General features: G+C 40.8%; 1 protein-coding gene across 5 annotated transcripts in view; it reads right to left on the bottom strand.

Moving 5' to 3' along the window:
- Positions 1-18,947, bottom strand: part of LOC117265836 (CUB and sushi domain-containing protein 3-like) — a 268,435-nt gene that overhangs the window by 65,526 nt on the left and 183,962 nt on the right. For 3 of the 5 annotated variants that reach the window (XM_033640574.2, XM_033640573.2, XM_033640576.2), the window contains exons 42-49: positions 17,805-17,993; positions 16,642-16,819; positions 10,709-10,854; positions 10,065-10,145; positions 9,030-9,143; positions 3,136-3,324; positions 2,324-2,482; positions 848-1,036 (exon numbers count right to left, since the gene is read on the bottom strand). In XM_033640574.2, coding sequence (XP_033496465.2) covers positions 848-1,036; positions 2,324-2,482; positions 3,136-3,324; positions 9,030-9,143; positions 10,065-10,145; positions 10,709-10,854; positions 16,642-16,819; positions 17,805-17,993 — 1,245 coding nt within the window. The remainder of the gene's footprint in view (positions 1-847; positions 1,037-2,323; positions 2,483-3,135; positions 3,325-9,029; positions 9,144-10,064; positions 10,146-10,708; positions 10,855-16,641; positions 16,820-17,804; positions 17,994-18,947) is intronic. The other 2 variants (XM_078171922.1, XM_033640575.2) reach the window with 1 other exon arrangement.

Genomic DNA, 18,947 nt, shown 5'->3' on the forward strand with positions numbered 1-18,947 from the left:
TGCAGATGGAAAGTTTCAACGTTAGAAGGGTGGATTCCTTATCAAAGCTTAGAAGGTCAGTGAGCCTGATTTCAGATCATTGCTCGTTCTCTGAGGTGCATCAGCGACACTGATGGATTAATATACTGTACTTTCTCAACATATTATACAATATTGATCGGAAAGAGTGAAGGATTGAACATGACGTAATGTAATCTCCACCATCTAGCAGATAGCAGATGGACAGCATCTGTATGAATATATTAGTTCATTTGCAGCCACAGTTGGCTTTATGTGCTTTGGAAAAGCTATGTGCAATTACCAAAGTGACAGAATTAATTACAGGTGTGAAGTGTTTTTAAATCATTTTAAAGTACATGACATACATATTTTGATTTCACTGCATCATGCTAAAATGCAATTGAGCACACCATCTGTTGCTGTTTGCTGCTGTGTGAACGCATGTGTGTGTGTGTGTCTAGTTCATGCAATCATGCGCACGTAAATGCACACATTTCACGTGTGCGCATCAAAGAACCCAATTAGTTGAGTGAGACCCAACAGCAGCAGACACTGCATGCTAATAGCGAGTTAGCCAAAGTAATTTGAAGGAGTGGAAATTGACAGAAGAAGAGAGGATTGATTTCTGTTTCCTTTCCACCTGACAGGGTGCTGGCTCTCAATCAGGCTGGATTCAGTTCAGCTGCTAACAACACAGGCATAAGAGCTTGGGCTGAGACACATGGGTGCCTTAAGCGCCTGTCTGTCTGCCTGCTGAGCATAGGGGTGCAGAGGCAGTGACCAGAAGAACAGGGAAAAAGACAGGCTGAAGTTGAGAATAAAAGGCTGCCAGGGCCGATGTGCTCACCTTGACACGCGGGAACTGGTGCGTCCCAGGCGTAGTAGCCATAGGTGGTCTTCTTGCACACAGCTGTGCCCTTTCCAATCAGCTTGTACCCCCTGTCGCAGGCCCAGCGCACCATGCTGTTAAGATGACCCCCGGTCTGGCTTACTACAAAGCCATGTTGTGGGGAGTCTGGGGTACTGCAGTACATCGCTACAATAGATGAAGGAATAAAGGGAACAGGGGAGAGAAAGAAATGGAAGAGAAGGTGAGAATGAAGTCAAGGAAAGGGAATACAGAACAGATAAGCAGATGTTAACAGGAGAAAGAGAAATAAAGCCGAGAAAAGAAAAAGGATGAGAGGCATTAACAAAGCTCCTCTAGAGAAAGACTCAGGTGAACATTTTAGTCACAGTAAGGCTCCATTTTAAATGCAGAAAGATAATGAGGGAAAATGCCTGAGGAGTGTCACATCTATTTAGCACTCGGGCTGTGTGCCACACAGCAAAGGAAGTCCTCAAAATCACATTATTACAATTCCTCTCCTGGCCGATGGGCACACACATATTCAATTTGATTTAACACAAGCAATACTGGTGCATCCTCCAGTTATTTGTTCCATAGCCTTCCTTTCCCTCATCTTACAGCCCATCGAACACAAAAAAAGGTAAATTTGATTTCCAGAATATGAGCACCGAATAGCCGATGGGACAGAAAATCCAGGGGAGGACTGTGTGCTTCACAAACGCTGTCAAACATTCCTTCAAATCAGCATGACTGGGAGATAGCTGGGATTTAAGACGAAAAGACACACACTGGGGTTTAAGTCAGTTCCTGTTGAAGTCAATCAAGTCAAGGAGGAGCTTTCTTTACAAAATTCATCACACCGACTTGCTCTCACAGTAACACTCTCGTGTATTAAATATAATGGAGAGACACAACATGAAAAATAAATGTCTTTTGTGCTTTTTTCATTATTATTGATGCATTTCAAATGGAAGAAGATTCCCTATGCTGCTCTTGCTTAGCACCACTTGCTTTATTAAAGAGCCAATTAAGAATTTAAAACCTTTTTAAATTAAGGAGTGCAAAACAGCATGGAAGCCTTCCAGTGACTTTCTTCCCACTTCGTGGTTTTTGCGTGTGAAAACATCTCCTATTGTGAACCATTATCATTTCTAAAACGGTTCAAAGTATTTTTGTAAATTAACTGATATTAAAAACTCAATAAATAATACCCCGAAGCAATCACAGCACAATGTGATAAAAATCATGGGGTTACATTGTATCCATAGTAATATGCAGTAGCTGCAGCAAAGGTTCACTGAATATTTGCCCCGATGTCGTGTTTTCACTCGTTCAATTGAAGTGTCTCTACATGGTGCCTACAATAGAAATGCCCGAGTTGTAAACCCATGACTTTTATCACTTTTCTGTAGTTTAGAGACAAAAAAACCAGCACTAATAAAAAGAGAATATGATTATAAACTGGATACATACTTTGATACTCACCCACGTATCTGATGTGGTAGCCCCGTCGGTTGGTGCCGTGATCAGAGGACCAGCGCAACAGGAGCTGGTGGCCTGTGGTGGTCAGACTGAAGGGTGTTTCAATGTCACCGCTGAGTGACGCCAGGCTCTGACTGTAGATGTTGGGACCTGAACAAAAATAGACAGACAAACAGAAACACATGCGTGCACACAAACACACACACACAGTTTCCCAGAAAAACATCCATGTCAAAAACAAGCATTACTGTTGACAGATATGAACATGCATTTTCATTTTTTGGTAAAAATTCCTGAAATTCAAGGGCCTATCACATTACAGACTGAGACACAGATCAAGGTTAATTACTGATTTACTTTAATAATGTGAAGCAGCAGGCTTTACAGAAGCTCACAGACAACAATTAAAAAGAGAGGGGGGTCGAATGTGTGAACACCTTATTACAGTGATAGCAAACAATATCCAAAGAATTTTCGTTTCTAGTTTTATACAAAATATATAAATCCAAGCAATGACCCATGTCTATTTATCTCTATTTTCAAAAACTGTCAAGGACTTGATTTTTCCACCTCTCGCATTCACAAACTTTCAGCTCTAAGATGCCATATTCAAAACAGGAATGCTGAGACACTGGGCAAAAACCCCCAAAAGAATAAGAAAGTATGAATATTTTACAAAGAAGCACTAAGATTCATAACACCAGACTAACACATCAATAATTTCACTTGAGTAACATTTTTTGTATCCTGCTTACTAAATTTTTTGCAAAGAACACAAACACAAAAACCCCAGTGGAACCCACCGTCATATATTTCCAAGATGTCGAACTCTTTTTCTGTCTGGAAGAGCTCAAAGTGCAGAGTCACGTTGTAACCCTTCTCCACGTTGATCAGCCAGGAGCACATCTGGAGATTGGGGTAATTATCAGGATAGCCTGGACTCAAGATCACCCCCGTTGAGTCAAAACGCACCTCATGGGCTGGACATTGGACTGTGAGAAGAGATACAGTGTAAGGGTAAGGCAGTGTAAGAGGAAGACAAAGAGACAGAGGAGGAACAGTGGAGAAAAAGAGAGGAGAATAAAGGACAAAGGTTGGATGAGGAAAGAGGTGAAAGAAGGAGATGAAAGCCTAGTGGAGGCAGAAAACACAAGAAATAGAGGTGCAGGAGAGGGGATGGAAGGCACAATTAGAGATAAGGCAAGATGAGGTGAGGAGAGAAAAGACAGGAATGCTCTGCTGTGACAGTAGAAATTACATTGAAAAAATAACTAGTCCTGAAACAATTATATTTCAGCCAGACTGATATTGCACCTAAGGGCTGAGCTGGTGAGTCTGCTGTTGTCACCAGGCTCCCCCGATATCAATCTATCAAATAATAATACTCAGTAGGTGAGACAGTTAACTTTGTATGGAAAAATTGTGCGTGTGTGCGTGTGTGTGTGTGTGTGTGTGTGTGTGTGTGTGTGTGTGTATGTGTGTATCGGCTCTGAGCATTCCCTTCATTTCCTGTAGGCTGGCATGTCTGAAATAATGACAGTTCTGTTTCTTTCTTTTCCTTTTCTGCTGCTAACAGAAGTTTCTCTTCTGGGCCACTAGTGAAGAAACATGACGCATATAAAAGGTTAATGCGAACAACTGTTGCAGATAAAAAGGTCAGTGGAAACAATCGGACATATATCAAGAAAAAAAGACAGAGGGAAAGAATTGTAACACAAAGCAATATGAATATTCCCGACGGCGAGTCACTGCAGAAGTTTCACCTAGAATAGCCTTTAGCTCGCAGATAACAGGCAGATATAATCTCCCAAAAGTCGAAAGTCAGTGATTTTCTAAATAACGATGCATTTCTCAAATCACACAATACACCAAAGGCCCTCTGCGGGAACCGAGGTCAAGAGAATGTCTCATTACATTATCTCAACACCAAAGACAATACTTGAATCGAAGAAAAAAACCTTCTAAATAATACAACAAATGCGTAGCAGGATTTGTACATAGCAGAATCAATATTTATACCAACACTGTACAGTATTCATTAGGGAGGCAACATATCTCAACCCGATCTGTTCAGAAAATAAATTTACATAGCAATTTAATATGAAATTGCAATATTTCTTTACTGCCACTGCTTGACAGTTTGTGTGAGACATGATCAATAATTTCCTATGCATACCGAGTGCAGAATTTTTATGCGTATTTATAAGCTTTACAGGCCACAAGGGTAAAACACACAAATAATAAAGTAGGAATTTGTAGTCATGCCACCTAAAAATACATTGTGGACACTGACAAGGGCATACTGCACAGGAGTGAGTGGTACTGAGTCAGGTTGGTAAGCCAGTCAGTGATTTTAGTTTTAATTTTATAGTTCCTTAAACACTAAGTTAGTCAAAAACTTTGCTTTCTAAAGCCCACACTTTCCCAAAAAGGAGTGTGAGTGCTTTTCTATGCAGCTGAGAGGCTGCATTTGAGATGAAAATGAAGGTCTGTAGTGCTGAATTGTAGCGAGAGAGAGATAGGACTCTCACTGGCAATATGATGGAGTTTAGAATAGGGTCTTCAGTTGGTGCAGTTATACGTCAATCTACACGGTTCTGTGCTCTGTTCTCTTAGTTCTGTCGTCAGCAGGAGTCTCTGCTTCTACTGATGCCAGTGGGAAGATTTGTCATAGAGCCGGCACGAATTCAGCTTAAAGGAAACATGTAAAATGTGTAAGTAATTGCTACTAACAATTGCTGATTTCAATTCTACACAATTTTCATACATATTAATACACTTGGGGTTAGCAACTGGGAAAAAAAAAAAAAAAAAAGTTCATACGCTGCACAGATTCCCTGCAGCACTTTACCATATTGGACGGCTTTAAGATGTACATGAAATTGACTCACTTGATAAGATCTTACGCACATAGAGCCATCTATCTGGCAAGGGTTTGTTATTGAAATAATTGAGCCCCCAATACTTGTTTAATAAGCCAACGTTGCCAGGCAACAAACACAAGTCTATCCAGTAAGCACAGTCGTGGCTTAAACTGCTTTGCCTCAAACTTTCGGTGCAGGGATTAAAAAAAATGAATCATGAGAGGCTTAAGACTGTTTCAGACACCTCAACGCTGCTGCTTTATAAGATGGGTTTTTAGAGGGCCATGATAAGGATAGGATGCTACGCTGAAAGCACCCTGAAGCTTACAATGTATTCGGTGATTTGGCTATTATACAAATGTAGACCTCTGTACCTTGGTGTCACAAAAATGCAAGGCAGCAGAAGTACTGTTATTATGATACTGGAATATATACTATTATATTATAAATACCATATAATTTACGAAAAAAAACCCCTCTGAAATAAAAACTATTTTAAATACAACCTTCTAAATGGTATTTCTAGTTTAATTTAATCTTGTAAATGTAATGAGTGAACAGCGAATTAGTTTAAACCAACCATCCTTAGCCAGTGCAGGTAATCACTGGAACTTCTGATACCATGCACTGTGTCTTAGGACCCACATATAGAGGCGTGTGCTGTTATTTGCAGTGAGATGCATGCCAACATGATGTCTTTAAAAAGAACTGGCACTGGCATTTGTTAAATCTTGCAAACGTTGCAAGACTCGGCTGTGTAATTCCTTGTGCAAACCACCAATTGTTTACTCTTTTACTCAGCACACTGTGTGTATGGAATGACAATGCCACGATAATGACTGTTGCACATTGTCGGCTACAGAGACATTATACAATAAAGCTTACATAACGTTGTGAAAATGAAGTTAGAGCAGAAGTTGTTTTTCATTAGATTTTCTGACACATGAAAATCAATGGGAATGTGAAGACCAATATGACAACGTTTAATGGGTTACACTCAACCTCAGTGTGGCAGATGGTTTACCAAGCAAACACAGCAGTCAACTCAATTGTGGCTCTATCCTTGATCAAAGCTACTATATAACCTTCCTCATAGGCTTTCGTAAAGACAGAGCCAGGGGAAATATCTTTAAAACCAGGGGTATTTGGGGGTGAAATTGCATAGCCATGCAAGGACATTTCAGTGTTATCTTATAAGCATAAAATGACAATTAGCAGAAGGGTTGACAGCAAACAAAAGCGGAATCAGGAAACACAAGAGAGTTCTTTTTCCTGCCCTGTCTGCAAGCTGCCGACAGGAAATGGCCCTTTATAAGCTTACTGTAGCAGTATCTTGGATGTGAATAGCAGGTCAACTCAAATTAAGTTCAATTTTACATGTCCCAAGGAGAGCAATTAGTTTCGTGCTAGAGGTGGCACAAGGACATAACATATCCAACACAAGAAAATGTAATGAATTTTTGAGCACAATAATGAGGTGATCCATGAAAATGTCAAACAACGAATTACTAGCCCAGACGTCCTAAAATAGTACTAACTATGCCAATTTAAAGCTCAAGGCAGATTTTAGGGAGCTGTTTCATCAAGATACATATATTGCCTAATCATCTTACACATTTGGTTGCACACTTTTAATATGCCTTTCACATACACTATTCACTTCACTGTAGTTTGCCTGATATCCGCTCCCTTTTACTGTGGATTTTAACAAGTGCAACATCCTTATTACTACATCTTTTTTCATCTACCTAATATGTTTTTATATACAATATTTAATTTGCTCTGTCATCCATGTCCAATATAACCTGACTCGGAGAACCCATTTATTTGGCAGTGCACAACACAATTTACTGTGATGTATGAGAGTCTGTGCTGTCCAACATCAATAGTTTAAAACACCTCAAACTGTGGCACTGATCGATGTGCCTTGCAAAACAAACCAGCTGAAAAACAATGCTGTGTTCTCCCAGAACAGTCCCAACACACTTCACCCATCTGGATTCGGCAGGTTAATTTAGTCACTTCAAATGAAAGCCTGTGAAATTATTTCAAGTACAGTATGTGAGTTTTAGCTGATAGGAGCTAGTTGGTCTTGGCAGAGCTCTGTGTAACAGTAACACATGAGAAGGTGAGCTGGCAAGACCAACGTAACAAGAGAGCTTGTACTCTCAAGTGAATGACTGCCCTCACTTGGCACAAAACAAACAGATCAAATTGCTCCAAACTATTCCAGTTGTTGCTGATCTGCTCAGTTGGTCACTTTCAAGCAATCAATGAAATAAAACTTTGGAAAACATTTTAATGCAATTCCATTAATGTCGTTCTTAATGTGACTGTGTATCTGTATGCCAGACAGGTATGATGCAGTCTGCAAGTATGCAATGGAGCTGTTCCCTCCTCTGTTTCCCATCTCTCTTTACTCGGCACTGTCTAACAAGCTAATAAAATGCTGCAGGACTTTATACCCCCTCGTGCTTTTATAAATTATTAATTTTAAAAAATGCCCGATGCAGCAAAAGTAAAGGCAGGCCCTGTTGTTTCCAGGACACCCACACACACACCTACATCATCGCAAATTTGATCAAATTACCACGGATTTGCTCTCTTTGACCTTTGTGCATACACTAATAGAGCTATTCATCGGCAGTGCCACATGTAGCCTTTATGAATAAAGTATAAGAATATGAGTAGCTTCCAGTGCTTGGATCAATGGTCAGGTCACGCAAATTAAGCTTTGCCATCACTATTTGTTGCTCTACTTGTGGCACTTTTCATATTCTAAAATGGAATCTGCCAAATTCTTACTTGTAAGAGCAAAATGATGTCAGCTGCAAAAACGCTACAGGGGAAGAACCAAGATATCAAGTCAGACATCAAATAATAACAGCCAGGGATGAGCAAATAGGTTCCAAATCACTAGTCCTATTCTAAGATGCTTTATGAATGCAGGCTCTGGGTCTGTCGTGTAGCTGTCATGCCTTGATCAAGTCCAATGCGATTACTCATAGTTTCTAGAAATAAAAAGACAGAAATGCTCATCAACTCAAGACTACACAAAGGACTTCAGGGCCCTTCAAAAGATGCCTATCCAGGGGGAATAGGAGGTTTCAGAGCACTCTGTTGTCTGCGGCAGAGATGTATTGGCACGACAGGCAGGCTGATGGCATTTGTTTTTTGGTCTAAACAAAATCTCTGATGCAGACAACACAGACATTTCTTTCCTTTGCTTCATGTTTGAAAATCCATCCTCTGAAAAAACATGTACAGGAAGACATTTTACATCAATCAAACCCATGGGGCTATTTGAGCAGGGATTAAGGGGTAAAATATAAGCTCCCGTCTTTCTATGGGGAAAAACAGCTATGACTGGCCTCCATCTACCTTGTTACATTGCAAAAAGAAAAAAGAAGAAAAACATTTGTCGATGAAACCTGCTGATCTGTAATCTGTTTCACACTGATCCCTCACAGTCGAGAGCTGGTTCCAGGGGAGCGCAGGTCTGTGATCTTGGGTCAGTAGTATTCCGACTCTGTGAGTCTTGACAAATTAGAATAGAGATGCTGTTTGCCACCAGGAGCCTGCTGGAAGGGGCCCTGCTGACAGTCTGTTAAATGATGCATCAACAGTGGGTGCTGCTGACTGCAACCAACCTTGGCAGAGTGGCGTCAAGCACACACACAGGCACACAGAACTGAACATGGACACGCATGCACATAAATGCGGATGCATGTGCACAAATGTTGGCACACACATTGAGAGGAATATTTATATACACGACATTCATATAGCCAAACAAAAACATGTAATAGACTCACACACTGAATAAAACCAACCTTGACAGACTGGTGGGGGTCCATCCATCTGTAGCCTCTCTCCAAGACGACAGGTCAGAATTTCACTGCCCACCAAGGTGAAGCCCGGCAGACACGTGTACCGAATTATGTCCCCTGTGAGGTCATTTAAACCCGCAATCACACAAACACACACAGGAGCCAGGAGTTGATACGAAAAACATATCCATCCATTCATCCGCCCACCCAACCACAACCACAAACACACACATCCCCACAGAGCTGTTAGTAAAAGCCTCCTCAGTACCAGCACTTGAAACAGTAATCAACAACACATTTTCTAATGAAGATTGACATCCCCTTAGCTAAACTGGAGTACTGAAGGCACTTCATTACATTACAGCCTCAAACTTGCACACAGATACACAAACACGCACGCATGCACAGACACACACCCACTCACATATGAAATCTAAATTAAACTCCATTTCAAAGACACAAAGTAAGGCAGCCACCAGCCATATGATTTCCAATTCTGATTCATTTCTGAACACTGAAAATACAAACAGCTTATGTGGAGAGCTAATTAGCCCTTCCCTCAAACTAATATTTAATTGCATGAATAGATGAAAAAACTCAAAAGGAAGGAAAGAAACATAAAAAAGGAAGAGCAAAGGGCAAGAAGGAATACACTGCAAATAGAATGAGACAGAAAAGGTTGCAAAAAATCTGTCCAGCAGCAGGATTATAGAAAAAAATGTATATGTCCAAATGAATATGCACTACAGCAAAGCTCCTTCAAACAGTAAAATGGATGCATGGATTACAATACTCACAAAAAGGTAGGAAAATAAAGGTAGCAATCATCCAAACAATGGTTTCAGTGAGCAAATAATGGATTCAGCTTGAAGGGGAATGAATTGATTAATTAATGGCTGAAACAATTTGATACGTCTATTCCTATTTTTTTTCCCTCTGTTCAGGGCTGTCCAAGCAAATTACCTTATGTCTGGTGCAGATTTAGTTTATTACGCATTGTCCACAGCCAGTAAACAAGCAAAATAAAATAAGACAAACCTATTTCAAACTCGTCATCATCGGTTAGGATAGTGGCGTTGGCGACAGGAGGGGGTGGCTGACATGTTCTCAGCTGGTAAGCTGTTGGAGAGAGGACAAACGCTGAAATCTGCAACAGTGTGTGTGTGTGTGTGTGTGTGTGTGTGTGTGCACTCAAGTGAGAGAGAGAGGGAGAGTATGCATTTCCTACTCAACTGCAACACATTCTTTGCTCTTCCATCATGCTGAAACTTGATTAGATCATAAATTGCCACCTATCACTGTTCATGATCATCAAAAACCAATCACTAATTTAGCTGAGATGGGGGACATTTTAGTATTAATCAACTTCTTTTTTCGAAGGGGCGTTTTAATAGTGCAGGCGAAAAAATAGGCATAAGAAGGCATTCATCATTTATCATTACACAGAACTGGAAGCAATACCATGTAGCAAAATGAGAAAGGCCAAATAATGATTCATAAAAGGGGGAAAATTAAAGGCGTTCCAATACAGAAACACAGGGACAATATCCCTCTGATTTTAGTCATCTTCATTACTACAGCAGGGTCCCAGTAATGTGGAGACGTGAGCATCAAATGAATAGGGGTCATTACAGCAGTGCAGAACAAGGTCTTTACTTAGCTGGTATCAAAGGGGAGGTTACCGTAATAATTGAGCACAAAGAAGCCGCTGGTGCTGAAGTCGCTGTGGAATTTGATAAGGATCTGATTGGCAGTGGTGGACACCCCTTCCTGTACAGAGTTGCCGCTGAACTGACCGATTTGAGGCGAGGCCTGGTCAGGTCCATCCCTGATACAGAGAGGTGGAGGCAGTGGAGGTTGTGAACGGGGGGAGGAAAAAGGGAGAGATTGAAAGAGTGAAGGGAGGAGGTTGACAGAGAGCGGGGGAGAGGGGGAGAGAGCAAATGATTTATGAATAAACAGCAGTAATAACTTGCAGGGATCAAAGAGCAGGTCTAGTTGTCCCCGAGCAGTCTTGTGGACCCAGCAGTCATTCTGACGACCCGAGAAAAAGTTTCATATTAATCAACGGTGTCAAAGTAGAAGTTGAGCATATGTTAACAGATGAGGCAGTAAAGTACTGAAACTTTTGCCTCCTGCAGCCATGTTACATATTGATGCGGAATAAAGTTTTTTCGGGGGAGAAAAAAAAAATCAATGATTCAGAATTCTGGAAAAATGTGCAAAATCCACAACAGCTTTTGTGACCTCTTTTTGCCTTGCAAAACATTCCTTTACGTTTAGTTGAGACTGTTAATATTCTGTACGTCTATTGTATGTATATAATAAGGTTGTGTAATTATCATGAGGTTTAAGCCCCTGTGGCCCCGCAGAATAAAAGTGTTTAGAAAATGTATGGAAGGTTATCACAAAATCCTAAAGCCCTTGACTGAAAAACAGGCTGCATAAGGAACTGTAGCCCTGGGAATGAAAATTTAATTGAATCGTAATGGCCCTTTTGATTTTTTCACTCTTTGGGTTGTTATCTGTGAAGGGTGGATATTTCCATGGGAGTGTATACCCATATCTACATTACTGCAGCTACAGTACACAGCAGCTCATCTCCAGTTCAATGACACGTCTAAAAAAAAAAAAATCAAACCTGATTTACACTAAGTGTCATCAGCATGTGGCAAAGTTGTGACAATAACATGTTTCGAGTGATGGAAACTATAGTCTACCAACTCCTTAAGGCATCTATAAATTACAAACAGATGGAAAGACAAGAGGATAGGGCAGCAACAGTCAATGAAAGAGTTATTGGCACGATGCCTGTAGTGGATGAGATTCACCCTGAAATGCTGAAGGCCCTGAATGTTGTCAGCCTGTCGCATCTGACGCATCTTTTGGACAGCATCCACCGTTGGCAGTTTGGGCTGCGGCCCCAAGTGAAAGAGTTTAACTATCTATGGGCCTTGTTCCTGAATGAGGGTACAACGTAGTGTGAAACTGACAAGTGGCATAGTACTGAAATGTCATGTTGAAAATGGAGCTAAGCCTGAAGGTGAAGTTCCCAATTTACTGAAACAAAGAGCTGAAATGAGCTGCCTGTGCAGGTTGGGGTCATAAAGGGAGAAGCTAGATATTTGGGAGGAGCTCCAAGTAGACCTGCTGATCAACTGCTCCTCCTGAACAGAGCCAGCTGAGGTATTTCAGACATCTAATGAGGATGCCTCTGGGACACCTCCCTGTGGAGCTCCATCAGGCACATCTGACTGGGAGGGGACCCGGGGGCAGAGCCAGAATGTGCTTATATATTCCAGCTGGCCTGAGTGGACCTCAGGATCTCCCAGGTGAAGTTGGAGAGAAGTGGCTGATATTGGATGGACAGATAAATGTAGGTTTGGCAAAAATATACTGTAAGATGACTGAGATTTGATGAATGATCTTGATTGGGGATGGGGATAAAATTTCTATAACAATGATAAGCTTTTAGCCAATACAGATGGACCTAACAGTCTTCACAAAGTAGAAATAAAAGCGACAACAGCCAGTCAGTCTGCTGTTGAATAAGCAGAGCACAAGCTTGCAGAAATGTGTCCTTGTCCTTGGCCCATGAGTAACTTGCTGCCTCCTCTTAATCCACACCTGGTTTGTTTTACACAGCCACAGAGCTGGGGGAAATTGTTGACAAAAGAGGTAACACAACATCAATTATATCAAAGTTTGGATCTCAAAAGCTACAGAAGTACAGATTATGACGATCTGCAAAATATGCTGTCAGTCAGTGCCGAACAAGAAACAGCATTATCAAATTATATATTGTGATAAATACTGAGATTTATAAATATGGAAACAAATTATTGTGATAACATTTTCTGCTGTATAGGACAGCCCTAACCTCTAATTATTTTCTAAAATGTTTCTACTAATGTGGTTAAACTTAATATTATATTTATTTCTTTTAGGTGATTGAGAGCAAAGATACAATTCAATTAGCAGGACCGATTTATGGCAATTTTGGATTTGTAGGATTCTTGCATTACTGTGATGATATTCCTTGATTTGTCAGGTATGTAATTTGCCAGATTCACCAAAAACATGCATTCCCACCTGATCATTATGTTGCACATATAAACTGTTTCTAAACTGATTTTTTTTTATTTTTTAGATAATTTATTATATTGTGACGTGCATCTCTACTGCAATGTCAAACAACATTTACCTTTAACATTTCTTCACATCCTTTACCCAAAGCTGTGGCTGTGAGGTGATAATAGAACTTGCCATTTGCAGTGAAGCCATTTATGAGGCATGCATTAGCTTCTGACAGCACAGAGCACAAAAGCACCTCTGCTAATGAGAGCAGGAGAGAACTTTCGAAGCCTTGTAAAAATATTGCCATGATCTGTATTCTGAAACACAGCCAAAATAAGTTGGATAACAATATTTGGGTGGGGCATGTAGGGACAAACCACATGCTACTTTTCTCTGAGGATAAAAAGAAAGATTCATATGAGGAGACAGTACTTTTCTATTATATATATATATTTATACATATAAATGCCATTTCCGTACAAGAGAAAAGTATTTCATTACTGGCACTCTCGGGTAGCTCCAGGCCTATTCATGTGAATGATGTACACTAAATGCTTTTTGTATGTGTGTGTACTTCTAATATCTTATATATTAAAAAAAGTCTTATTGCAGTTTCATTTCAGAGTGATCAGCAAAATGGGAGACGGCAGTCAGGCAGGGAAATGAAATGTTACCATCAGGGAACAGATTGTTTATGCGCTATTTCATTTGAAAACAGTAGTGCCAGTGGCTCCCTCCTTCCATACTGTGAATGGTAGTCCCAGATGCTGGAAGGCATTTCCCTCCTCTATCACCCATGAGGACAGCTCCATGGCTGCCTGAGGCTTACCATACTACAGAGGGGCTACAGAAAGGTAGAAAGAGAAGCAGAGACAGAGAGGGAGAGACAGCTGCTGGACTGATAAGAGGCGGGTAGTGTAAGGTAGTTTACTGCTGTACAATTATCTGACAAAGTTAAAAGTTTCTGCGTACTAAAAAACATCCACAGCAACTCTGAGCCGATGTTTTCATGCTTTTGCGTGTTTCTGCCTTTTTATGCAACACTCACTGGGGAAGAGGGACACAGAGTGCCTCAGACTTCTCTTCAGTTTCTCTTATTTCATCACATACTAGAATCTATTTCGTTTCAGCAAGGGGCTGTAAAGAAAAAAAAGTTGTCAGGGAAAGAAAAATGAATCCACAGATGTCCCGACAAAGGTCAACATATTTGGATGGCTGTTGGCTCATCTAATACGGGTGTCACATCAGAAGCTGTGAACAAAACTTGTCCAACTAGCCTATGGGCTTCACGTTTTGTCAACTGTAAAGTCCATTGTATGCAGCTTTTGAGTTTGCTTTTGCAATGGGTACGGGAAATACCCGGCCCAGTACGGAATATTATTCTGAAAATCTTATATACTCTCCGGTTCATCCTTGAGAAAAAAAGAAAAAAAAAAATTCAGTTGTCAAACCTTTTGGGAGCTACTGTATAAGCAATGCAAGGTATATATGGTATTAACTTGGTGGAAACTTTAACAAGGATATATTTCGTGGCTCACTACTTAGTATTGTTTGTTAAATCTGTGCCATTGGTTTACAACTGAAAGGGAGAGTTCAGCCCCAAACAGAAAATACATATTTTTCCTCTTACCTATAATGCTATTTATCAATCTTGATTGTTTTGGTGTGAGTTGCCCAGCATTGAAGATATATATAGATTGTGAATCAATTCCGCCTGCGTTGGTGCAAATGAAAGCGACAACAGGTGCAATGGAGAAGCAAAACCAAGACAACCCCTAAAAAGAGAATGGTTTTACATGTGGTGTCCACAGACAGATGCTCTCTCCTTATCCTTCCTGACTGATTCTTCTCTAGTTTTGTGTTCTGCTAGTGTCTTTGTCACTACTTGTAGCATGAGGCAGTATCTGCAGCTCAATCAGGTTGCACTGGTAGTCCAGCTCCTCCAGGATGGCACATCTATATGTGCAGTCGCGGTCGGTTTGCTGTGTCTCCAAGCGCAGTCTCAAGAGCATGAAGGAGATACCAGGAGACTGGCCATTGCACGAGAAGAGCTAGACAGTAGTAGGGCATCAACCCAGCAGCAAGACCAGTATATGCTCCTTTGTGCGAGGAGGAACAGGAGGAGCACCGCCAGAGCCCTACCAAATGACCTCCAGCAGGCTACTGGTGTGCATGTTTCTGACCAACTGTCAGAAACAGACCGCATGACAGAGACATGAGGGACAGACGTCCTCTAGTGGGACCTGTGCTCACAGTGCAGCTTGATTGGAATTCGCCAGAGAACACCAGAATTGGCAGGTTTGCCATTGGCTCCCTGTTCTCTTCACAGATGAGAGCAGGTTCACACTGAGCACATGTGACAGGCGTGAAAGAGTCTGGAGACAACGTGATGACCGTTATGCTGCCTGGAACATCATCCAGCATGACCGGTTTGGCTGTGGGTCAGTGAGGGTCTTGGGAGGCATATCTTTGGAGGGTCACACAGACCTCCATGTCATAGCAAACGGTACCCTGGCTGCTGTACTGACTGACTGCCCGGATGAAATCCTCAAAGCGATTGTCAGATCTTACACTGGTGCATTGAGCCCTGGGTTCCTTCTGGTGCAGGACAGTGCCCGCCCTCATGTGCCCAGAGTGCATAGTTAGTTCCAGGATGATGAAAGCATTGATGCCATTGACTGGCCCTCTTGTGCCCCTGACCTAAACCCAACTGAGCAGCTATGGGATGTTATGTATTGGTGTATCCGACGCCATCAAATACCACCACAGATTGTCCAGGAGCTCACTGATGCCTTGATCCAGCTCTAGGAGGAGACACCATCCGCAGATTAATCAGGAGCATGCCCACACATTGTCAGGTGCGCATAAAGGCACATGGGGGCCATACATAGGCCTACTACACAGTCACATTATGAGTTGCAGTATAAAATTCATGCAAGTTGGATCAACCTGCGATTTCAATTTTTTACTTTGATTTTCAGTGTGATTCTAAATCCAGCCCTCAGTGGGTTGATAATTTTGGTTTCCAGTGACCATTGTTAAATCATTTTGTTCTAAATAAATTATACAGTGTACATCAGTAAAGGTTTTCAACTTGAATAATTTGTACATTACGATCCGATGTGTGATTTAAGCGTTCTCTTCTCATAACAAGGTGGGTTGATTTTCTTGATTAACCAGTCATGATTTCTGTTGAGTTTCTCAAATGTACTTTTTTTAAAGCCCTATAAGCAGAGTGCCATATAGTCTTATTATATTTGAGATAAGGCAGACATCTCTATGACCAATATCTCTAACATCTGGCAGCTCACACCAAAACAATCTAGACTGATAAATAGCCCTACAAGTAAGAGGAAATATGTTTTTTCGATTGTGGGCTAAATCGTCCCTTTAAATTAACATCACTATTAATTGAGAAAGACTGCCTCCCAATAACTGTCAATAAAACTCTGCATGCAGAAAACAGTGTGTGTTTGATATGTGCCATTGACTGATGATTGATGAATAATGTCATACTGAGAGAGAAATGAGAACTTACCACACAGTGATGTAGTCGTAGATTGGCTCTGTATTAATAACAGAGAAATTGATGTAGATGCCATACCCAGGAGGCACTCTGACTGTCCACATGCAGTCCTGGAAGTGTGGGTACTCAGCTGGGTGTCCAGGAGAATAAATTGTGCCATTCATGGATGTTACATTCCCACCACACAGAGCTGTAGGGAGGGGAGAAAAATCAGAGAGGCTGGATAAAAATAGAAAGCCAGTATTTGATTTACCTCAGGTCATAAAACTTGCTTTTATGACAGTATCGCCACTAACTGTTGATAAAACAAACTATAACTGCATGTTACTGGTTTATCACTAAGATACTCAGGGTGGGAGGGGGGGGTTGCACCTGTTAGATACAACTGCAGGGGATGGTTACTGGTTGCCGTGAACTTGATGACACTAAGTAGTTCAGACACTAAAACTCCCCCGTCATACTTCTTCGGAGGGAATGTGTTAAAAATTGACTTTGAACTGGGAGTCAAAGCCAAGGCAGTGCCCTCAGGATCCAAAAACAGAACCGTAAAGTCGACAGGGACAATACGCTGTCTGCGGAGGAAAAACAAAACTATTTACCACTCTTTGAGACAAATACCAAACTTCGTTGTGGACTTGAAACATATGTAAATGTTTCACTTAACTGATGGGAGGAAAGCCATAATTTATCATACCTGAGCAACATCAGAGGAGTCTCCTTGAAATTTACAACAGTGACAGGTGTAATCAGCTTTGTAATAAAGACTTGCAAATGTTCCATATATCATTATAATGTGCTGTGTCAGTTTATAGTTCAGTAAAGTGGTGCTACATTGGTGGTAAAAGTGAGTCTGCTACTTTAATGTGCTGGAATAAAGGACAAGACTACAAGCAGTCTCAAGAACCTTCATTCTTCTATTCAAAATAACTTCAAAGACCTTATTTTTAGTGGGTAATGGCGATGAAAAAGCATCTCAGTCTTTAGTCGGCTTCTCAGAGACTAAAATGCACGACTTTCTCAAGGATTTTTTGCACACATTTATTTAAATATTTCCCCACCAAGTTTGGGGAAACTGAAAGAAAAATATTAAATAAAAGGCATTTCAGGGCTGATAGGTATAATGTGTTGATACTGAAAAACACCTGTTGCATTCATAAGAGGCAGTAGACAGTCACCTTCACAGCGAGGTATAGGGTGATTCCAGTTTCTGCTGATTCCGTGCAGACATGTAAGAGATGGCTCTCCAAGCAGAGTGTAACCCGGAAGGCACTCAAAGGAAATGGTCATCCCCACACTGTAATCCTGACCAATCACGATGCCATTACGAAACGGTCGTGGGTCCGGACACCTCTGTAGCTCATATGCTGGGGAAAAAAAACAAACCCACACACAGTATAAGTGGTTTATAAAACAGGGACTCCAGGAAGCAAATAATACACTTCCAACAAAATACTATATAATAGAGGTCAACCAACTTATCCGTTAGGAGCTGAAGAGGGAAGGGTTGAGTTAAATCGAGCGAAAAGGAGCCGATCAGTGGGTACAGCTCCAGAGAAAGCAGGTCCCTTCTGCTGTGTGACTGTATCTGAGTGTATAGTTCATTTTAAGATATATTTATATTACTTTTTTGCAATAGCAGGTCCAGTGCGTTAGCGCTTGAGTGACAGTCCTGCAGTCTGTGACCAAGTGAACGTTGCAACATACTGTTTCATATTAAAAGCCCTTGTTTCAAATTAAAAGCCCTCTAACACTTCATACATGTTGCAGCAATAAACTTGGTTTTGACCTAGTTTTGTTTTTAATGTTTTATGAATCACTGAGAAAGTATTTTGAGAATTTTGAAAATACAAAATTATTCAGCTCTGATTAATCAGCTCTCAGCTTTTTCCTGTTCCAAACTATTGTTATTATATCGGCCTTTAAAAATCCATTGGTCGACCTCTTATGTATATATATGTAATATCTATGATGACCTCCAAGAATAAAAGCCTGGCTAGTGAGCTTTCAAAAGCAGCAAATCTTTCATCACTATGGTGGTTGAAGCTACAAATGGAAGTCTGGTCTTTTTCATTTTCATGAAAAGGTATGATTTTGAAAATACAAGGTTTTGTCCAGAATACATCAAAATTCAAAGTATTGTTATATTATTCTTTCCCACATCTACTTTAGCACATACAATACCCTGCTGACATAGGCAACACTATTACTATTCAAGGATATGTGCAATTGAATGTCTCAGCGGAGGTCAGCATTGATTTATTTTTCTTTATTCTTTAACCTTCTGTAATCTTACAACCTCAGTCAAAGCATCTGCCTTG

Source organism: Epinephelus lanceolatus, chromosome 10 (assembly GCF_041903045.1).
Source record: "Epinephelus lanceolatus isolate andai-2023 chromosome 10, ASM4190304v1, whole genome shotgun sequence".
NCBI classification, from domain to species: Eukaryota; Metazoa; Chordata; class Actinopteri; order Perciformes; family Serranidae; genus Epinephelus; species Epinephelus lanceolatus.